This window comes from Zingiber officinale, chromosome 6B (genome assembly GCF_018446385.1).
Source record: "Zingiber officinale cultivar Zhangliang chromosome 6B, Zo_v1.1, whole genome shotgun sequence".
Lineage (NCBI taxonomy): Eukaryota > Viridiplantae > Streptophyta > Magnoliopsida > Zingiberales > Zingiberaceae > Zingiber > Zingiber officinale.
The window spans coordinates 27,155,576-27,179,701 of NC_055996.1; the positions used below are offsets into that span (position 1 = coordinate 27,155,576).

At 40.1% G+C, this 24,126-nt stretch overlaps 1 protein-coding gene across 1 annotated transcript; it reads left to right on the forward strand.

Moving 5' to 3' along the window:
* Positions 1 to 1,608: 1,608 nt before the first annotated feature.
* Positions 1,609 to 19,539, forward strand: LOC121990869 (the record flags this gene model as incomplete). Its single annotated transcript, XM_042544925.1, has 8 exons — positions 1,609 to 1,644; positions 1,813 to 1,882; positions 1,946 to 2,460; positions 2,774 to 2,959; positions 3,053 to 3,252; positions 4,189 to 4,312; positions 5,834 to 5,902; positions 18,292 to 19,539. Coding segments are annotated over exons 1-8 (2,448 nt in total), but the record flags the coding sequence as incomplete, so codon positions are not given.
* Positions 19,540 to 24,126: the final 4,587 nt, after the last annotated feature.

Genomic DNA, 24,126 nt, shown 5'->3' on the forward strand with positions numbered 1-24,126 from the left:
ACTCAAGAAACTTCAGAGAGATTTTTGCTACTCATAGAGGGGTAGCCAAATGACCCAGGGGCGCTGTGTGAAGGGCACAACACATGTTACCCTTGGGCTATACCTGGTTGCTTCACTTGCCGAGCTCTAGGGCTTGAGAGGGGAAGTGGTTTTTACATTTACTTTTCTATCATGGTCTGTATGGACCTTTCTCCTTCCCCCTACCCTTGAGTTTTTCTACCTTGTTGCTTTCTTCGTCCCGGGCAGAATATTGTCACTTATGTGCCTTGACAAGCCCGGACGAAGTGAGATATTTCCATCTCTGCTCCATGGTAAGTTTGAATTCCGTGGGACTGAAATTTTCTAAGCGTTGTAAGAGCTTGTGTTTGTGAACTTTGTTATTTGTCTGAGGCTTACTGTTTTGAGGGAAAGATGTAATGTTATGTACTTGATCAAATTCTAAGTGTAACAACAGACTTTTGTATTGAATTAAATGAGTCTATGGAGTCCTTCTGTAATTTACCAGAATAAATGTGATGTTGTACTCATTACCTCTTTGTGTGTCCTTTATCATGCCTGAGGCTATCCTAATTATTAGTATACTTCTATATCATGTCTACCTAGCATAACCAAAGTAATATCGGCTAATATAAAATTATTTTGATCAATATTAGTTTGTATTTCATAAGGACGTTAATCCAAAAATCTATCATCCACCTAAATCTCCATCCTTAAATGTTTTTGTCCTTAGTTTGGACTTTAGTCAAGAAAATTAGTCCTTTTCACTTTATCATGTCCAGTTAACCACGTCTTCTTTCGAAGCTTCCTAGCTGGTGATTGGCTCCTCTTTAGGTGAGAGAATGTTAAAAGTGTACCCCGAGACACTACCAACCCCAGCGTGATCCGACCTATCACCTCCGGTATAAATGTTTCTATGATGGTATGACACACACTTTTTCTGACCGCCACATCACGTGGGTCTTCTGCCTTTCTATTGTGATCCTCCACGGCTGCTGCAAAAAATGTTTTCATCTGACGACTGTTGTGTGCTTACCAAACCCTAAACCCTTCGTCTTCTTTTAAACTTTGTTCCTTCTTTTCTTTCCTCTATAGTTCTTTTCTTGTTGCAGTGGTCAATCAAACCCCGTGCTCACCATTTCTCGGCGATCTCCTTTCTTGCCTTCAGTAAGTAATCTATTGTTTCACTAGCCTATACTTTCGTCCATGGCTGAGGAAGCAATTGCTCCTTGGTATATCCATATGTCTTCTTCCTTTGATAAAAATGCGAGGCTAGATATCCGTCGTCAGTATGAAATTCCCCGGGAGTATAGCATCATAATCCCCACACCGGATGCTCGTCCTCATCGTCCTCCTAATAATTGCGTAGCCTTTTTTAAGGATCAGTTGATAGGAGGTTTAAGGTTTCCTATTCCTCCTTTCTTGATTGAAATAAGCCAGTATTTTGATATTCCTTTGCAACAGTTTTCCCCCAACGCATTTCGTTACCTATGTGGTGCTTACATGCTGTTTCGTTTGTGGGATATTCCTCCTACTCCTCAAAATTTTTTCATGTTCTCTTATCCCAAATGTTCAGAACCGGGTGTTTTCCTGTTTCATTCATGGACTAAAATGGTTCTTTTTGAGGATATGCCTTCGTCTCTTAAAGTTTGGAAATCTCGTTTTTTCTTCTTAAAGTTTCCAGGACCCATTCCTTGGTCTCATGCTTGGAAATCTTTCTTGCCCCCCTTGCCCGACGTCAAGGAGTTTCATCTTCATCCTTCTTTCCCTCTTTATTGTGAGAAATTGTTAAATCATCGACTTTCTATTCTTAAGTGGCTACGAGTCGATCTCCTATACCTGTTTGGCTTAAGCCCTGTCAGGCCTGATACTCGAGTTCCTCTAGGTAACACCTTATTTCTTTCTTCTTATTTTTAACTTAACTAAACTATTTCTCTTCTCTATGTAGTGGATAGCTTCTATGATGATTTGATTGATGAGGAACTACGTCTGGAAGAGGATGTTATTCGTGCCAAAGAAGCCAAACTTCTGGCTGCTATTGCTCTTCCTCCTTCAATCGAAGAACAAGCCCCTCTAGTTGAAGTACCCAGTTCTTTGGGCATTCTTGAAGCTCTTGAAGCTCCTGAGGGTCCCTCCGCAAAGATCCCTGCCAGTTCTTTACTCGCTGTTACTTCTCCAGCTGCCGTTGCTGTCTCCTCATCTGCCCCTCTTCCCCTCATTGAGCTTACGTCTCCCGGTAGCTCTGGTAAATCACTAACTAAACTTTCTAAAGGTAAACGCCCAGGGCACAAAATTACCAGAGCTCCTCCATCAAAAAGGAGGCTCATTCTCCCTGCTGACGAGCTAGTTTCGGAAGGTTTTACCTCGGCTGACCTTCCTTCTGACGAGCCGACATTGGCGGAACTCTATCCTTCCCTGAGTTTTCCTGCCTCACCTTTCGCTAATGCCAATGCTTCTGGCGATGTGTCTTTCACTTTTCCACTATCTATCCCTATTTCTGGATCTTTACCTTCCTCGCCTTCTTCTTACTTAGTCATTGCTCCCCCTTCTATTCCTACTTCTTCCTTCTCGACTGGTTCCTCTACCATTCCTGTTCTCCCCATATTATTAGGGGGTTCTTTTGCCAGTTCTTGGGATGAAGTTTGTCCCCTTTTTGAAGAGCTTTCTATTCCTGAGGCAATTGATCGCTTCTCTCATAAGGAGAATCAGGTATGCTTGTTAACGCCTATTTTCTACTTCTCAACTATTATCTTATGGCTTTTTGTTGTACTTCCAGCGATGGATAGAAAATATGGATTTTTCTCGACTACTGCACAACTTATACACTGAGAATAAGAGGTTGAGATCTGAAAATGATAAGCTGAAACAAGAGGTTGCCGAGTTATCTTCTGCTGCGTTTTCTGCTGCCGCCAAGAAACAACTCGAGGCACAAATTCAAAGTCTTCAGACAAAATTTAAATTGGTTACTGACCTTAATCAAGAATTGACTTCCAAACTTGGCGAACTAAAGGACAATTATGAAGCATAATTAACTGAAAAACTCAAAGCACTGCAGCTGAAGGAGGATGAAATAACTTCCTTGAACACCTCCCTTAACTCAGTCAGGACCGAGGTTTCTGCAAAAGAAGCTGAATTGAAGACTTCTCAGATGGCTCTGGTGGTTTATAAGGGTGGCGAAGATGTTCGTTACAGGGAGCGGGACACTGCCATGATAGAGTCTCCTGAATTCAACAGGCCAATTGTGAAGTCCATCTTGTAAGCCTTTACTGCAGGAGCTCAAGGGGTAATTCAGTAATTAAGAGAAGAGAGTTTCTTATCTCGTGTCCCTCCTCCTAATTTCTTAAATCGACGCAGATTGATTGAGAACAAACCCCCTGATCTGTACCCTAAGTTGACACTGACTTGAATTCAAACTCTTGTAAAGAAGCGGGCTGAAACTTTGTAATGACGATTTCACATAACGCTGCTTATTCCCCTTTTGTTATCAATTTCACTCTTTCTCATGATAGTTATCTGTTTTATATAAATGTGTCCAATGTTGCTCGGTTTGCTACCATACAATCTCTCCCAACAGATTATCATGTCTTATATCGTTTCCTTATGACCGGACGATATATATCAAGATTGATAAATATCACCCGATATTCCATAGCGCAGTTATGTCTCGCCCGATTTAGCGCAGCTCTATCATGATGTCCTTAATATTGGTCGATTTATTTTGCTCGATCGATTTACCCCTATGTCTTCATATGTCCCTTTTCACGTATAATCTCATAGGGTTTTATTATAGCTTATATTATTTGACTCATTATGATAAGCCTTTGGTCAATACATTTGGGTGATCTTTGTTTCGGCCAATTTATCAAAACCGTCCGATTTATATCTACAGATCTCCTCCGGTATATTTTAACCAAGTCCCGTCTATTAACTAATATCTGGTGCTCAACTTCTATTTTATTACACCCATACCCTAAACTTATAATTACTGTATTAATTTTTCTCTGTACTTGTCAGGTTTTCTTAAGAGTTACTTCTAGGGAAACTTCACACATTTTCCGAGGTAGATTACTTAACTTTATTTCTTTCCCTTGATTTTATTCTTTAATATTATTACTCATTTATGACGATTGACATTCTAAGTATCTTTTTACTCTCCTTTTTCCTTCTGCTGTTTCTGTTTGGGGGTTTTAGCACAAGGCCAGAAGAGAAAACAAGGGTTTACAAGGTTTTCTTCCGCTTTCCTCCATCTCTCGCCCTCTTCCTTGATTCCTCTTTCATTTTACCGTCGTTCTATGGCAGCTTCTCCTCCCGCATGGTTTCTCTCGTGTGTTTCCAACCTTATAGATACAGAAGAAGTGGACTTGCAGGCGACCTATGGTTTTCCTTCTTATATAATCCATCCTGCTCCTCATGAGGGTCCGCATCTACCTCCTTTATGGTGTATATCTATCTTCCGAGACCAGGTCCTACAAGGTTTTCGCTTTCCTCTTCACCCCTTTTTCTGTAATGTCAGTCGTTATTTTAATATCCCACTCAACCAGTTTATCCCTCAATCCATTTCCATTCTTATGGGTTTTATTGGGGTATCTAAACTGTTAGATTTCCCCTTGTCTCCACGTCTTTTTCATCACTTCTTCATTCCTCGTCGAGTGGATGTGGGTGTTTTTAAATTTCAATCTCGTCCCAAGGCTATTTTGTTCAACCGCATTCCTCCTCAAGGGGAATGGTATCACAAATTTTTCTATATGCGTCTCCCTTCTCCCCCTCCGTTTCCTATTCAATGGATACATGACTTACCTCCACTTCCTAGCACCCATGATCTTCTTGACGACCCCTCGGTTGCTTCTGCTCTACCTAAACTGACGGGAGTAAAATTCAGCTTGCCGCATCTAATTGTGGAGGGTTTAATGTTTCCTTTCGGAATAGGCAAAATTGACACCCCTTTGGATGGATCCTTTGGTATGTAAAAACATCTCAATCCATATTTACTGATTAATACATCTCTTTTATAACAGTATTCAATTTTTGTATTTCAGCTGATGTTCTTCTTCCAGCCTTCATGTACAAGAATCCTGCCATTACCAAGTCTTTTGTAAATAATCTTGGAGAAGAATGGTTACGCGACCGCCGATCGAATCCTAATTTTTCTACCTTGGGTTTACTGTCTGAAGAAGAACGGCAGGCAGAGGCTGTCGCACTCATGGAAGAGGAAGAAGAAGAGCCTTTTGTTACCTTGGTTAAAAAGCCAAATCTTACTGAGGCTTCTCCCTTTAGTGATTTCTTTGGCACTTTTGTGCAAGCTCCTCTTGTCCCGGCGCCCATTTCTCTCGAGAGAGGTAAGGCACCGATAACTCCAACCCATATTATCTCTAATCCTGCTCTTAGGATGATGAGACCCGGTCTACTTATCCCTTCTTCTTCTATTATTTCAGCTCCCTCTGCTTCTACTTCTGAGACGGCTATTATCCCTTCTGGGTCCTCTGCATCTTTGGCCTTGGCCTTGCCTCCCATGGCTTCTAGGCCTCGAGCAAAACGGACACCTTGCCGGAGGTCGTCTCCTGGTGCCATTCCCTCGACTGTTAGTGTTCCCACAACTATGTCAGCTCCCCCTACACTATCACCTTCTATTCCATCTGGTTCTTCCTCTGCTTCTTTTGTTTCTACTATTTCTTTCCCTTCTATTGCATCTTCTTCTTCTTCGCCTCCTTCTTCCTCCCTTCCTCGTCCTTTATTTAAATTGGCCGCGGGTTTACCTTCTCAATTGGGACAGCCTTCTAGTCCACCTAGCTATGGTACTCTGCAACTACAAGGTCTATTAGCCGAATCTTGGATGCAGGGTTATGAGCAACTAAGAGGCCTCAGTCTTCCACATCGAGCTGATCGCCATAGTCGTCAGGCAGTGGCTGTAAGTATTTCCAGTTATATGTTATCAACTTTGTATCTTCACCTTTAACTTACATTATCTTTTTGTTTAGTTTCTTGCCTCAAGTCTACATATCGACCAGCTACTTACAGCTAAGGACCACGAGAACAATAAATTGAAAGCTCAACTGGAGACATTGAAGGCTACTTCACCTTCTTCTAACAATAATATGGCTCAGTTGCAAGAGAAGGTGGCCTTACAAAATCAACAGTTGGGGACTTTGAAACAAGAATTGGAGGAGTGTCAACAACTATTAAAAGATAAAGAGCTAGCCAGAAGGACGTTAGAATTACAGGTGGATAGGCTACATTCTGGTCTTCGACTAGAGATTGCTTTGAAAGAAAAAGCTCTCTCGGATGTTTCTCAAAAAAGTCTTATTTTAGAGAAAGTAGAGAAGCTTCATAATGAATTGGAACAGCTTAAATCAGAAAAGGATGTTTTGAAAGAACAAAACACAAAACTGCAAGCTGATTTCCAAAGTTATAAGGAGCAAGAAAAGAGTCGGTGGGAAGAGTGGTGGCAGGCTTATTTAAAGTCTTCAACATTTGCCCAAGAATTTGTTCACAGGATAGTGGGTGCTTTGAATCATTCCATATCGGGAGTTCTTCAACAACTAAGAGAGGGTGGTTACCTACCCAAGGAACCTCCCCTTTCTTTCATAAATCATCGCAGGCTTAACGAAGAACTGCCCGCAGATTTAAAAGGTCCTTTTCTGAATGTTTAAGGAGATCATTCATAAAAAACTTGTACTATAAGAACTGATAATGAAAAGAAGTGCCATTAAAGCTGGGTAATTAAGTACTTGCAGTCAGAAATTTTTGATACTTACTTGCTTCTTTATTATGCTGGTTTGAGAATACCCCTTCTGAAATACTTGTGAGTATTAAGTATAAACTTTATTCGAGAATTCCTGGCTCATCTCGTGAAGTTAAGCCTTGTCCTGATGAATCCTTTTGCAGACAACATCTGGTGTATCCAGGCGAATTTTAAGTAAAGACTTCCAGACGAATGGGCTTCCAAGTGAATAAGGTATCATATGCACAACATCCCTTTTAAATCCTGGCTTCATGTTCATATAACCCCGGTCGATTAGTCTTTTGAAATTATGAGATTTCTCGATTGATTGTGTCTGGTGATGGCTTAGAGTCTCCGGTTCCTCCCATGAAGACCCGTCCGAGTTACTTCATGGGATTTCCCGATCGACTTATGTTCTGTGATGGTTTAGAGTCTCTGGTTCCTCCCATGAAGACCCGTCCGAGTTACTTCATGGGATTTCTCGATCGACTATGTTCTGTGATGGTTTAAAGTCTCCGGTTCCTCCCATGAAGACCCGTCCGAGTTACCTCATGAGATTTTCTGATCGACTATGTTCTGTGATGGTTTAGAGTCTCCGGTTCCTCCCATGAAGACCCGTCCGAGTTACTTCATGGGATTTCCCGATTGACTTATGTTCTGTGATAGTTTAGAGTCTCCAGTTCCTCCCATGAAAACCCGCCCGAGTTATTTCATGGGATTTTCCGATCGACTATGTTCTGTGATGGTTTAGAGTCTCTGGTTCCTCCCATGAAGACCCGTCCGAGTTACCTCATGAGATTTCCCGATCGACTATGTTCTGTGATGGTTTAGAGTCTCCGGTTCCTCCCATGAAGACCCGTCCGAGCTACCTCATGAGATTTCCCGATCGACTATATTCTATGATGATTTAGAGTCTCCGGTTCCTCCCATGTCGACCCGTCCGAGTTATTTCATGGGATTTTCCGATGGACTATGTTCTGTGATGGTTTAGAGTCTCCGGTTCCTCCCATGAAGACCCGTCCGAGTTACCTAATAAGATTTCTTGATCGACTTATGTTCTGTGATGGTTTAGAGTCTCCGGTTCCTCCCATGAAGACCCGTCCGAGTTATTTCATGGGATTTCCCGATTGACTACATTCTATAAAAATATGAAGTTTGTACTAACCTTGTGACAGTTTTCAGAGGTTCTGGGTTCCTGAAGGGAGCTGCGTAGACCCTTAGGGTCCCCCCCCCCCCCTTAGATTGTTTGAAATAGATAATGAAAGTTCCCTTGGTATTTATCAATCTGTATGAATCACGCTTATTTCCATGGCGGTATTGGTCTTGCTTGACTTTTATTAAAAAAAATAGAATACATATGCTGTAGGTATACTTGTCCTTAGTCACCGAGGATCTCGAATAATTGTGATTTGTTTATCCAGACACATTCTTGAGTAGTGTGATGCAATTAAGTTCGATAAGGCTGTAAGTGATTTGCACTCCAGGGACGCTCTAGAATTCTTCCTTCAGTATCTTGGAGATAATATGAGCCTGATGTGAGTTTTTCTATTACTTTGTAAGGTCCTCCCCATTGTGGTGCTAACTTACTGACATCTCTAACAGGTTTAATTCGTTTCCATACCAAATCTCCTACTTGGAAAAATCTGGGGATGACTCTCTTGTTATAGTTTTGTCTCATCCGTTGTCGATATGAGGCCAGACGAGTAGCTGCTTTATCTCTAACCTCCTCTATTAAATCTAGCTCCATGAGTCACCGACCTTCATTGTCCCCATCATATAATTGTCTTCTGTCAGATTCTACTCCCACCTCGATGGGAATTACTGCTTCTCCTCCATAAACTAATTGAAAGGGAGTGATCCCTGTAGCCTCTCGAGGTGTAGTACGATATGCCCAAAGAACGTTGGGTAATTCATCTACCCAGCTACCTCCAACATGATCCAGTTTGGTCTTTAAACCTCTTATGATTTCTCTATTAGTTACTTCTGCTTGACCATTACTTTACGGATAAGCCACAGAGGTGAAGGCCTGAGTAATGGCTTAACTGTTGCACCAATCTAAAATCGTATCCCCTTGGAATTGCCTTCCATTATCAGAAACCAATTTATGAGGAATGCCAAATCTGCAGATTATATTTTTCCATAAAAATTTAATAACTGCATCTTCAGTAATTCGAGCAAGGGGTTCTGCCTCTACCCATTTAGAAAAATAATCTACCGCTACCAATAAGAACCTTCTCTGTGCAGCTGCCATAGGAAACAGACCTACTATGTCCATGCCCCACTGATCAAAGGGACATGCAACTATAGAGGTTCTTAGTAACTGTGTAGGATGATGTAAGATATTTTGGTGTTTTTGACAAAAAATACAAGTTCTTACCAACTTGTTAGCATCTTCATGTAGAGTAGGCCAGAAATATCCTGCTAGCAGAATTTTGCGAGCCAAAGATCTCCCTCCTATATGACTACCACATGAACCTTGATGGACTTCTCGTAAAAAAATTATATATCTTCTGTGCCAATACATTTGAGCAAAGGTCTAGAAAAAGCTCTTTTATATAACTGCTCTCCTACCATAGTGTATTGAGCAGCTCTTTTCTTGAATACCCTTGTCTATTCTATATCACTGGGAAGAATACCTTGCTGTAAATACAATATGATTTGAGCTCTCCAATCACCTTGAATTTCTGCTTCGGCCTGTCTTTCAACACAAGATATTAACAGGGTTTGTTCTACGGGCCGATCTAGACTCCATGGCACTATAGCAGAGGCCAACTTAGCCAGTTCATCTGCCACTTGATTTTCAGATCTAGGAACCTTTTGTATATTTACTTCTTGAAACTGGGACTTCAACTTATCAAATGCTTCAGCATATAACTTAAGCATGTTATTATTAATTTCAAAATTACCTGACAATTGTTGAGCTGCTAACTGAGAATCAGAGTAGATAAGGATTCGAGCCACCCCTATATGTCGCGCGGCCTGCAATCCTGCTATCAGGGCTTCATATTCTGCCTCATTGTTGGTGGCTCTATAATTCAATCTGATGGAGAGTTGAAGCCTGTCTTCCCTTAGAGATTTAAGAAGAACACCAATTCCGTTGCCCTATCTAGTTGAAGAACCATCTACATAAACTTTCCAAATGTCTTCTTCCTCAGGGCCTTGAACTTCTATGATGAAGTCTGCTAGAGCTTGTGCTTTGATAGCCGAGCGAGGTTGATATTGGATGTCATATTCCCCAAGTTCAGTTGTCCATTTGATCAGCCGACCTGATGCCTCTGAGTTGAGTAACACCCGTCCAAGAGTACTATTGGTTAATACAATAATCTCATGTGCTAAGAAATATGGGCGCAACCTCCGAGCAGTCAATACTAAAGCATAAGCTAACTTTTCTAGTGTGGTGTATCTACACTCAGCTTCTTATAATAAATGGCTAGAAAAATACACAGGTTGTTGTTCCTTTCCTTCTTGTCTGACTAATACCGAGCCCACAACATTTTCGTTAGCAGACAAATATACCCAAAGAGTTTCTCCTACTATGGGTTTAGCCAATACAGGGAGAGTAGACAAATAATCTTTCAATTCTTGGAAAGCCTTATCACATTCTTCATTCCACTGAAATTTATTAGTCTTTCTAAGTATTTTAAAGAAATGGAAACTACGATTGGCCGATCTAGAAATGAATCTAGACAAGGCTGTAATTCGGCCTGTCAGTCTCTTAGCTTCCCTCACATTGTGTGGTGGCTCCATGTTCTGCAGTGCCTTGACTTTGCTCGGGTTGGCCTCTATCCCTCGTTCGGACACCATGTATCCCAGGAACTTTCCCCCTTTCGCGCCGAATAAACATTTGCTCGGATTTAATTTGAGCCCATATTGCCTTAATGTCTCGCAAGTCTCTTCTACATCCCTGCACAGATCAGCAGCTTGAAGAGACTTAATTAAGATGTCATCAACATATACTTCCATATTTCTACCAATCTGCTTCTGGAAGACCTTATTCATAAGCCTTTGATAGGTTGCTCCTGCATTTTTTAGTCCGAAAGGCATAACATTATAACAATAAGTACCTTCAGATGTTATGAAACTGACCTTTTCTTGATCTTCTTTAGCTAAGGGAACCTGATGATAGCCCTGATAAGCGTCTAGCATAGAGATGTATTCGCATCCCGCAGTGGAGTCTACCAATTGATCGATTCTAGGCAACGGATAATAGTCTTTCGGGCAAGCTCTGTTGAGATCCCGGAAATCAATGCATACTCGCCATTTGTTTCCAGACTTGGAGACTAACACCACATTAGCTAGCCAGCTTGGAAACTGTACTTCCCTGATGTAACCGGCTTCCATAAGTTTAGTTATTTCTTCTTTGATGATCTGGTTTTTCTCCACGCTAAAACTCCTTTTCCTTTGCATGACCGAGCGGACATCTAGGAAGACATGCAAGGAATGCTCCATGACTATAGGAGAAACGCCCGAGACTTCTTTGGGAGTCCAGGCAAATACATCATTATTCTTCTTCAGGCATTGCACCAATTCAGCTTTAAGAGCAGGATCAAGATCAGCCGCAACATACTTCAGGGCGACCGGCCTGGATCTCAACTTCTTCCTTCTCCTCATAGACCAGGACGGGCTGCTTCTCCCGAATGGCATTAACCTCCATTCTTTGAATCTTTCGGGCGGTGTTAGCTTCAGTTCGAATTATTTCTACATAACATTTTTGGGCTGTCTTTTGATCACCTCGCACCTCCCCAACTTGGTCATCCACCGGAAATTTAATCTTCTGACAAAAAGTAGAAACGACCGCCCTAAACTCGTTTAAGGCAGGTCGACCCAGTATCACATTATAAGAGGATGGAGCATCTACTACCATGAAGTAAGATCTTCTTGTTCTCATCAGAGGCAATTCTCCCAGAGATATGGCTAACTTTATTTGACCTAATGGTTGTACTTCATTGCCTGTGAACCCATATAGAGGAGTAACAATCTGTTGAAGTTCACTCGGATCGATTTGCAGTTGATCGAAAGCCTTCTTGAATATAATATTGACCGAACTGCCCGTGTCTATAAAGGTATGAGCAATGGCATAGTTGGCTATGACAGCTTTAATGATCAGGGCATCATCATGGGGTATTTCTACCCCCTCGAGATCTCTGGGCCCAAAACTTATTTCAGGACCGGCTGCTCATTCCATACTACATCCCACGGCATGAATTTCTAGTCTTTGGGCATGTGCTTTTCTGGCTCTATTAGAATCCCCATCAGTGGGTCCGCCCGTGATCATATTGATACTGCCCCGAGCAGCATTACTTCTGTTTTCTTCCTGCCGAGTCGTCACAGCTTCGGAGGGTGCTTTCTCCGACCCTTGGCTGGTACCGGCCGGGACTGGTATTGCTTCCTGCCGAGGCTCGACCGGGCGATATTCCAGTTTGAGTGGGCTTTGCTGCCTGGGGTATTGCTGTCGATAATAGTTCTGCCTCTGATAACGCTCCCGATTAGCTCGTTTATTTCTTAAAACAAAACAGTCTTCAGTATGATGACTGCTAGTTTTGTGATAAGTGCACCATCTCCTTGGTGCCTCTGGTTGTATCTCCACATGTTGTACAGCTTGTGGATGATACTCTGATTGTCGATGAGGTGGGTGAGTTATTCTAGGACCTCTCGGTGGAGGCACAGGAGCCGGAGCTTTCTCCTTAATCTGGGTAGGAGAAGAGGTAACACCCTCCTTTCTACGAGCAGCTTGAGCTTCCTCCACATTAATGAACTCGGTGGCACGCTCAATCAAGGAATCAAAATTAACAGGAGGATTCCTTACTAAATCTTTAAAGAAATCATTATCATTTAAACCTTGAGAGAAAGCGCTGACTAATATTTCAGTGGTAGCATTAGGTACGCCAATAGCTACCTGATTGAATCTTTTAATGTATGCTCGGATAGACTCTTTAGATGCTTGCTTAATTGAAAACAAGCTCCAAGGAGTCTTATGATACCTTTTGTTGCTGGAGAAATGGTGTAGGAAGACTTTCTTGAAATCTTTAAATTTCCGAATAGATTTCTCTGGTAATCTCTTGAACTAGCGCTGTGCAGCTCCTCCGAGGGTAGTGAGGAACATCCGACACTTCACCCCGTCAGAAAATTGTTGTAATAATGCCACGTTCTCGAATTTCAACAGATGATCTTCTGGATCTGTTGTTCCAGTATATTCCCCAATCTGAAGATTTTGATACCGCTTAGGAAGCGGATCCTCTAGTATGCTTTGAGAGAATGGGGAGATGACTTTCTCAGGTGAGCTATCACTAGTTATCATTTTGATCTTACGCTTTTCTTTATTGGGTGCTTCACTAGAGGATTCTTGGAACACAGGCCTTCTACCCCCCTGCTCCATAGGGGTGCGAAGGAAGGCTCGTGGATGTCTCGTCGGAGAAACAGCAGCTGGATGAAAATACGCATGTTCCTCTTCTTCTAGCTCTTTTCCTTTCTGATGTTCGGTAGTTGATATTGCCGGATTATGAGTTGTTGGCATAGTAGCTCCAGTATGAGCTTGAAGTTGTTGTTGCTGTTATTGCAAGGCTTTCTGTACATGGGAGTTGATAAGAAAATCCAAATCCTCACGACTGATAGTAAGAAGGTTTGATTTTCCGGCCTCTTCCATCTTGTAGTCTCAGATTCAGGTGAAGTTTCTACAGACGGCACCAAATTTAATCCTGTCTAAGAAGCTAGACAAGAAGGAGATCCGGAAGAAAGAAACCCACCGTGCTGATAAAGAGTAATGTTGTGCTGATGGAGAATAACGTCTGCAGAATACCAATCCGAGAAACCCAAAGCGGATCGGGAAAAATAGAGTCACCGGAGGCCCCCCTCGCACGAAGACCCGATGATGAAGGAGAAATCCAAATCTGAAGAGCAGAAACCTAGATCCGAAGCTTCCAAGACTTCCTGCGCACAAGAGATCAACCAACACTATCGTCAGTGACCTAAGGCCGGGGTGGGAATCCCTGGCTAGGCCCTCCGACGCTCAAATTAGTGACCTCTCTCAGTGTGGAAGAAGGAAGAAGAAGATGAACAGTAGTTGAAAATTAGGGTTATGAATGTGCACAATGATGTGAACTTACCTAGCCAACGGAGAGGATTCCCCATTTTATACCACTTCATATAACCTCCGTGGTCATGAAGTGGACCCCGGTTTGTTAGAGTTCATTATGAGATGACGTCAGCTGTGTACTTGTAGTAAATGACTTTTAAGGAATCTTTCTTATACCCCAGATGTACCTCCTTTGTCGTTTAGCACCTGTAAAATAATCTGAAAGCACATTTCCCGCCGAAATATATCATACCTGTCATGTGGTGTACATATTGCAGATATTCTCATTAATCCTCTTATTTGAAATATTTATCTCTATTTTTCTTATGAGGCTCCTGTCCGCACCCTTTTATGCTATTTATCCTATCTAGTAACAGACTATATTCTATCAAGTATCTTTCCAAGGTGTTGGTCGATCTAGCTGATATTAACCTCCCTTTTTCAGGATATGTCGCGATCAATACTATTCTATATGCTTCAGGAGTATCTCCCGACCAATATTAGCTTACCTCCTTTGAGGTGTGTAGATCTTCCTCCTGGGAAGCATATTTCGGTCGATATAGACTTACCTCTTATGTATCGACCGATATTAGCCTACTTCCTTTGAGGTGTATAGATCTTCCTCCTGGGAAGCATATTTCGGTCGATATAAACTTACTTCTTATGTATCGGCCGATATTAGCCTACCTCCTATGAGATGTATAGATCTTCCTCCTGGAAAGCATATTTCGGTCGATATAGACTTACTTCTTATGTATCGGCCGATATTAGCCTACCTCCTTTGAGGCGTATATATCTTCCTCCTGGGAAGCATATTTTGGTCGATATAGACTTACTTCTTATGTATCGGCCGATATTAGCCTACCTCCTTTGGGGTGTATAGATCTTCCTCCTGGGAAGCATATTTCGGTCGATATAGACTTACTTCTTATGTATCGGCCGATATTAGCTTACCTCCTTTGAGGTGTGTAGATCTTCCTCCTGGGAAGCATATTTCGGTCGATATAGACTTACTTCTTATGTATCGGCCGATATTAGCCTACCTCCTTTGAGGTGTATAGATCTTCCTCATGGGAAGCATATTTCGGTCGATATAGACTTACTTCTTAAGTATCGGCCGATATTAGCCTACCTCCTTTGAGGTGTGTAGATCTTCCTCCTGGGAAGCATATTTCGATCGATGTATACTTACTTCTTAAGTATCGACCGATATTAGCCTACCTCCTTTGAGGTGTATAGATCTTCCTTCTGGGAAGCATATTTCGGTCGATATAGACTCACCGCTTATGTATCGGCCGATATTAGCCTACTTCCTTTGAGGTGTTGATGTGCGTAGATTATATACTCTTTTATGCATGTTTTTACGTACATTTACATACTTTGAGCATGCTTAATCTATGCATTTTTACACTTCCAACTTTCCTTTTAGCATATTTACTCTTTTGGTTCGGAGATCTGCTTTTTGTGCATTTTCTGTACACAGGAGTCGAAATTGGTGAAGATTATACGTCCTCGGACAAGCTTGGAAGGAATTGAAGGGAGAGAGCATCAGGTCGTGTACCACACACGGCCGTGTAGTTTTAACAGGAAGGGAAGAGGACATGGTCGTTTGAATCTCACACGGCCGTGTCTTGATTTGAAGAAATTAGAGTAGATGCCTTACATGGCCGTGTAGATCTACATGGCCGTGTGAGGTTTCCAGAGGCCAAGCAAGTGGTGGCCGTGTGCACCACACGGCCGTGTAGCATTTCCAGAGAACAGAATGGTCCTGGCCGTGTGAGTCACACGGCCGTGCAGCTTTGGCAGAGAAGGAACTGGACATGGCCGTGTGAATCTCACACGGCCGTGTCATGGGGCCGTGTGGCGCCCGATTTCCTCCTCTATTTAAACCCTCCTTCATGAATTGAAAGGGGATCTCTCCCCCTTTGGGAGAAGGCAAGATTTGGTGGTTTCCTCCCATTCTTGGGAGGATTTCTGGGCGATTCGAGGGGAGTTCTTGACGATTTCGACTCCGGAGCGAGGATTGGATCCGAAGACGAGGCTTCTTCGTAGATAAGTTTTCTCTTTTCCCCTTTTCTTTGTTTCTTGGATTGGGGATTTAAGAAATGCTTGTAATCTTTATTTCTTTGGGTATTCTTTCTCGATTCATGGAGTAGATCTTGTATTCTAGGATTAAGGGAGTATTTGTATGATGGATTGATGTAATCTCTTGTGGATTTGCCAATTTCTTGTTTCAATGACATTGTCTTGTTTGTATCAATTAGATCTTGAATGATTAATGGTGATTTGTGCTTAATTCTCATTCTTGATTGATTGTTTGGATTTCTTGTGGACTTTATAAAGATAAACTCTCACTCGATCATCCGAGGGATCCACGTGACAGGTGCAAGCCTGTGTAAGGACGTTTGAGAGATAATCATGAAGAGGAAATAGGAATATTCAAGAGAGTAAGATGGATCTTGTGATTAGTTTCTTGTATCTTGATAGATTAATAAGTTGTGGGCTTCTATGTTGATATCCGAGGAAGGCATAGTAATAGGTGCGCTTCTGTGTAAGGACAACGTAGGTTCACGTCTAATTGATCATATTTAGATACATTTCTCAGTACTTAGCCGGTTATCTATTGCAAGAGAGAACCGGCAACTTTCTACTAGTGTTTGGCAATTGAGGGATAAGAATTGGTAAACCATTTACATTCAAGAAATCTTACAAAGAAACCGAAACTCCTAGAATCTCCCTTTATCATAACCCAAAACACTAAACTCTTGTTTGTTGATCTTTAATATTAGATTTGTTTACCTTCACTTTGCATTTGAAACAATTGGATAGTTGTTTAGCTAATTCGCATTGAGACATTTCTAGTGCTTATTCCAGTCCCTGTGGATACGATAATCTTTTATATTACTTGCGACATTTCTGTACACTTGCGGAGCGTAACAAGTTTTTGGCGCCGTTGCCGGGGACTGCGCTATAACATTAGGAATTATCAATTGAGTTAGAGTAAACATAACATTTGTTTTCCTTTCATATTGCATAGTTGTAACTAATCATTAGATTTCTGTTTTTACTTTCTTGTATATCTTTTACTTCTTGTTAATTCTTTTTGTACAAATTCAATTCTGCATTTTTTATTCTTTTATTTTTATTTTTCTTTTGAATTGTCATTTGCTATCTTGTTCTTGTGTATGCGAAGATCTAACTTTGCAGGGGAATTCTTTCCTTTTGACCCTGAGATTGACAGAACTTTCCATAAAGAAGAATTCTGCAAAGGCAAATAGAAGAACAAGAATATCTAAACATGGTGTGCAAGTCACTAGGAGATTATGGAGCTCCGAAGTCTGCAAAATAAATGGGAGCAATTGTTTACCCTAACATACAAGCAAGAAATTTTATACTCAAACAATCTTTTGTTTCCATGGTTCAGAAAACTCAGTTTGGAGGATTGGAGATTGAGAACCCTTATTCCCATTTGATGGAGTTTTATAGATATTGTTATACTTTAAAATATGAAGAAGTTTCATCTGATATTGTTTAGCTGCTTGCTTTTCCTTTTAGTCTGAAGGATGCTGCAAAAAGATGGTATAATTCTCTAAAGTCTCAAAGTATCAAAACATGGGATGAGTTAGAGCAAAAATTCTTTGACCAATATTTCCCTGCAAGGAAAACTACTTATTTGAGAAGTCAAATTTTAAATTTTAAGCAATTGGATGGAGAAAAATTATACCAAGCCTGGGAAAGATATTCTTCTCTTCTGCAGTTATGTCCACATCATGGAATTGAGAAATGGTTAATTATGCATTTGTTCTATGTTGGGCTTTCATTCTCAAATAAGAATCAACTGGATTTAGCATCTGGAGGATCATTTTTGAAAAAAAGTCTAGAAGAAACTTTTGAGATAGTTGGCAGAATTACGCAAAATTCCAATGATTGGGCAGGGCAAGATAGCTCATTCTTAACAATGGATATCATTATAGAAAAGGATGATGTTGAAAAAGGGCTTATCTTGAATCAAAACGATTTCCAAACATTATTTCCTTGGTGCTGTGAATCATTATCAAAAATGTTTGGTGAAAAAGCATTTTCAACAGAAAAGGGGGTATGTCTTGGTGATCATAAGGAGGATGATCTGTCTTTAGATAATGAAGAGTTTTTAGAAGAAAGCTTGGCTAAGGAGGAGACTATGTTGATAGAACAAGAGCCAGTTTTACCAGAAATAGTACCACCTCAACATGAACTTAAACCATTACCACCAAATCTTAAGTATGAATTTCTTGGGCCGAATTCTACTTATCCAGTTATAATTAATGCTCAGTTAAATGAGTTTGAAACAAAGAGACTGTTGGATGAGTTAAGGTTGCATAGAAAGGCCATTGGATATACAATTGATGATATAAAAGGGATTAGTCCATCTCTCTGTATGCATAGAATTTTACTTGAAGAGGGGTACAAGAACTCAATTGAGCATCAAAGGAGATTAAATCCAAATTTAAAAGAGGTAGTAAAGAAGGAAGTGATTAAACTTCTTGATGCAGGGATTATTTACCCAATTTCGGATAGTGAATGGGTGAGTCCAGTCCACGTTGTTCCAAAGAAAGGAGGAATGACTGTTATCAAGAATGAAGAAGATAAGCTAATTTCAACACGAACAGTGATGGGGTGGCGAATGTGCATTGATTATCGGAAGTTGAATAAAGAAACAAGGAAGGATCATTTCCCTTCACCATTTATTGATGAAATGCTTGAAAGATTAGCTAAACATTCCTACTTTTGTTACTTGGACGGATATTCTGGATTTTTTCAAATTTCAATTCATCCTCAAGACCAGGAGAAGACTACTTTTACTTGTCCTTATGGTACCTTTGCTTATCGTCGGATGCCATTTGGGCTTTGTAATGCTCCAGCCACTTTTCAGAGATGCATGATGGCAATTTTTTCAGATTTAATAGAAAAAATTATGGAGGTTTTCATGGATGATTTCTCAGTTTATGGAAATGACTTTGATTCTTGTTTGTCAAATCTTTCTACTGTTCTAAAAAGGTGTGAAGATACAAACCTAGTGTTGAACTGGGAAAAATGTCATTTTATGGTTAAGGAAGGAATAGTTTTGGGGCATAAAATTTCAGAGCGTGGTATTGAGGTAGATCAAGCAAAAGTGGAAGTAATAGACAAATTACCCCCACCTATCAATGTAAAAGGAGTTAGGAGTTTTTTAGGGCATGCTGGTTTCTATAGACGTTTTATTAAGGACTTTTCAAAGATTTCCAAGCCATTGACTAATCTGTTGATTAAAGATGTTGAGTTTTGTTTTGATAGCGAATGTATTGAAGCCTTCAATAAAATCAAGAGTGCTCTTACAACAGCTCCAGTCATTCAAGCACCTGATTGGGATCTTCCTTTTGAAATAATGTGTGATGCTAGTGATTTTGCTGTAGGAGCAGTTTTGGGACAACGAAGAAATAAGATTTTACATGCGATCCATTATGCAAGTAAAACACTTGATGCAGCCCAAGTAAACTATTCTACTACAGAAAAAGAATTATTGGCAGTGGTATTTGCTATTGATAAATTTAGATCCTATCTAGTAGGATCAAGAATAATAGTGTATACTGATCATGCAGCTATTCGGTATCTACTTGGAAAGAAAGATGCTAAACCTAGGTTAATCAGGTGGATTTTACTTTTGCAAGAGTTCAACCTTGAGATTAGGGATAAGAAAGGAGCTGAAAATGTAGTAGCGGATCATTTGTCTAGAATATCTCAAAAGTCAAAAAATGAGGTGGATTTTGATTTACCTATTGATGACATATTCCCGGATGAACACTTATTAGCTTTATCAAGTGTGAAAACTCCTTGGTACGCAAATTTTGTGAATTTCCTTGCTAGTGGAGTGTTACCCCCGGATTTTTCTCATCAACAAAGGAAAAAGTTTTTTTCAGAAGTTAAGAATTATGTTTAAGATGAACCTCTCCTGTATAAGAAGTGCAATGATGTGATTTATCGAAGATGTATACCTGAAGAAGAAGTTAGAGATATCTTGTTTCATTGCCATTCTTCGTCCTATGGAGGACATTTGGGTAGTTCAAAAACAATTACGAAAATTCTTCAAGCAGGATTTTATTGTCCAACCTTATTCAGGGATGTTAAGTTGTTTGTTCAGTCTTGTGATCAATGTCAGAGAACTGGGAATATAACTAAAAGAAATGAAACGATGTTAAATTACATTCTTGAGGTTGAGTTATTTGATGTTTGGGGAATTGATTTCATGGGACCTTTCCCACTTTCATATGGGAATAGGTATATTCTTGTGGCGGTAGATTATGTGTCCAAATGGGTAGAAGCTGTGGCATCTCCTACGTGCGATGCGAAAACAGTTATCAAATTATTTAGGAGTATTATCTTTCCAAGATTTGGGGTGCCAAAGGCAGTCATTAGTGATGGAGGATCACATTTTATAGAGAAACAGTTTGAAAACTTACTTAGAAGATATGGAGTGAAGCATAAAGTAGCAACACCTTATCATCCTCAAACTAATGGGCAAGCTGAGATATCTAACCGGGAAATTAAGTCCATATTGGAAAAGACTGTATCCACTTTAAGAAAGGATTGGGCATTGAAACTAGATGATGCTTTATGGGCATATCGAACTGCTTATAAAACTCCTATTGGGATGACCCCATTTCGATTAGTTTATGGTAAGCCTTGCCATCTTCCAGTTGAACTAGAACACAAGGCTTATTGGGCAATTGCAAATTTGAATATGGATTTAAAGGAAGCAGGGGAGAAAAGGAAGCTTCAGTTGAACGAACTTGATGAATTAAGGATGGATGCATATGAGCATGCTAAATCTTACAAAGAAAGGACGAAGAAATGGCACGATCAGCACATTCTTCGTAAAGACTTTAATGTAGGAGATTTGGTTTTGTTGTTCAATTCAAAATTAAAACTTTTTCCTGGGAAGCTTAAGTCAAGGTGGACGGGTCCATATGAGGTAAAAAAGGTTTATCCTTTTGGAGCTGTAGATATTTGGAACAAAGATTTTGGGATAATTAAGGTAAATGGTCAACGTTTGAAAAAATATATTCATGGTACGAAAATAGAAGAGGTACAAAGGTTGTATTTTTCTGAACCTCGCCCTCCAGATTGAATTCTTTTAGCTAGTATAAATTCATTTTGTTAGTTTTAACTTGTTTTTAATTTTGTTTTCAAGTTAGGTGCAAAACAGAGTCCGGCCGTGTGCTATACACGGCCAGGCAAAGGTTGCAGAGAAGGGAAGTGCTTGGGCCGTGTCATCCAGACACGGCCGTGTAGGATCTCCCGAGGAGAAAGAGGTCTAGGCCGTGTCTCAAACACGGCCGTGTAAAGAATCCCGAGGAGAAAAAGGTCTAGGCCGTGGCCCAGACACGGCCCGTGTCTGGAATCCAGAGAAGAAAGAGAAGGGGGTCGTGTCACAGACACGGCCGTGCGATGAGAAATGAATATGGCCGTATGATATCACACGGCCTGATCCACATCTTTTTAAGGAATTAGGGCACGGGGTGTGGGCGGCACACGGCCGTGTACCGCCGCTCGTTCCTCTTTCCTATTTTCCCATTTCTAAAGGTTTAAACTACTTCTTCTAATTTTTCTTTCTCATTCTTCTTAAGGAGATTTGATTTTCTTCCATGGAAAACGTGATTGAGAAGATTTTGGCCACAAGAAAAGGGAAGGAGAAGGTGGTTGCAAGAAAGGAGAGGAATGTTTGCTTTAAAGGTATTTCTAATGACTTTGGTATTGTTTTCTCTAGTGATGAGCAACGGTATAGATATTCTTCTTTATGTAAACGACCTCTTTTAGGCACTAGGTTTCTTGATGTTGAAACTTTGGGGTTTAAGGATGATTTGGTTTGGTTATTTGAAAGGATAGGATGGAGTGGTTTAGTGAACATAAAATATCCTACTTATCCTAGAATTGTTTTTGAATTTTTAAGCTCAATAGAGGTTGATAATGTTCAAGGTGGGGGGAAGTTTAAATTTCGTTTGTTTAATGAAAGTTATGAATGGACGTTGGGAGATTTTAATACTTGTTATGAATTGCCAAAGAATGAGCTGTGTGTGATTTTGCCCCAATTTGAGAATTCACATTTTTGGCGACAAATTTCTGAACAACCGCTATTTGATCCTCATAATTCTAGAGTTTTCCAAATTATCAATCCTATTTTTAAATATGCTTACTTATTCATGAAAAACACTATATTTGGAAGGGAGGACAAAGAGGGATCAGTAAGACTTATAGATTTGTATTGTTTGTGGGCAATGGTCGAAAATGTTCAAATTAATTCTGGTTATTTCTTTCTTAAACATTTGGCAAAATTAGGGAAATCGAATTCTACCACACCTATTATTTTAGGGGGATTACTTACTCAATTGGCCTTAGTATTAGGATGTGATTTGAGTGAATTAGAGGTGGTGGAGAGTTTTCGTACATTGGATTTGAATTCATGTTTAGCAATGAAAATGATTAAGCATGAAGAGCTAGCATGGATTTAGTTTATTCATTAAAAATAGTTTCCCTTTAAAATTGCCCAATCATGATTTTACTACAATTCATAATAAAGAGAATTGGTGTTTAAAGTTAGCTAGGCAACAATCTAGAGCTTTGTCATCTTTTACTCCAAGAAATGTTTCTAAGGGTAACCAAGAGATTCATAGTTTTATGTTTCAAGAACTTAATTTTGCTTTAAAGAATATTCATAGTGATTTAGATTCAACTAATGAATTTCTTGAGAATAAGAAGCTTATGGAGGAGGAACTATTTAAAAAGCTACAAGATTGTTTTAAGAGTGAGAGAGAATTGTGTGATAAGATTTCTAAAATGATGAATGCTTATAAGGCTAAAATGGAATTTCATGAAGATCTTAGAGGTTTTATGAGATTTGTGCAGGATCATATTGATAAATTGTTTGAGTATCATAATTTTTTCAGAAACGAAGTTAAATGGTTTGTTAAAGATTTTGCATCTTTCTTCCCTGATTTTCCTGATTTTCCACCTCCTCCACCATATTGATTTCATCGGGACGATGAAAAGTTTAAGTCTGGGGGGGTGTCATGTACTGTTTAGTTTGGTTTTCAGTTTTTAGTTTTTGTTAGTTTTTCATGTTGGTTCATATTTTCATTGCTTGTTGCTTTATTTTGCTTGTTTTTGAAATAATCATGGCAAAAAAAAAAATCTTTGAGAACATCAAATCTTCACTTATATGCTTTCTTGGATTCAAGTGAAATGTTAGCAAGATTATTGTCTTGATTCATGATGTTCGAATGATGCCAGTAGTAAACTTTGTGTAGTTCTTTTTTCTATCTTGGGAAGCATTAATAAGCTAAGAATCTTATGGTGATGAGTTTTAGTTTTGGTTCAACCTTAAGGAGTTTATCTTCACTACACTTGTGCTTGATGCTTGAATAGTTGATGTCATTGAAATAGTCATGATTCATCTTGTTTGCTTAGTACTTGGTTTCCATGGTGATTTCTCAACTTTCATTTTGGTTACTGGATGAGGCTCAAATCATTAAAGCTCATTTGGAAAAATCAAAATATCCCAACATGTGTGATAAAAGTACATTTGTGAATAAGTTTTGCACAATGCAAACACTTATAAAAAAAAAATAAGGGATATAAAAAACAGTTATCATGAGTGGAATCTAGTAAGCCACCCCTTTGAGACCGAGTTAGGTTACTGGGGAAATGACTGCTTAGCTTCCCTTGAGATTGAGCACACCTTTGAGACCTGATATCTGTTTTGCCGTGGGCATGGGGAAATGTATGTAATGCTATGTACGAGACCTGATATCTGTTTTGCCGTGGGCATGGTCAGTAGATATCAGAGTAACCCTGGACAAGGACATTGGACTGCGGTAAAGCATATATTAAAGTACCTGAGAAGGACTAGAGATTATATGCTAGTTTACCAAACAGATGATCTGCTCCCTGTGGGTTACACGGATTCAGATTTCCAATCAGATAGGGATAACAGTAAGTCTACATCAGGCTATGTGTTTACTTTAGGAGGTGGAGCCATTTCATGGAGGAGTGTTAAGCAGAAATGCGTTTCGGACTCAACCATGGAAGCTGAGTATGTAGTAGCCTCTGAGGCAGCTAAAGAAGCAGTATGACTCAGGAACTTTCTAATGGACTTAGATGTGATTCCTGGTTTGCCCAAAATCATCACAATTTATTGTGATAATAGCGATTGCAAACTCGAAGGAACCACGAGCTCATAAGGCAAGTAAACATATAGGGCGCAAGTACCACGATACGAGATATCGTGAAGCGAGGAGAAGTTGTCATCGCCAAGATTGCATCAGGA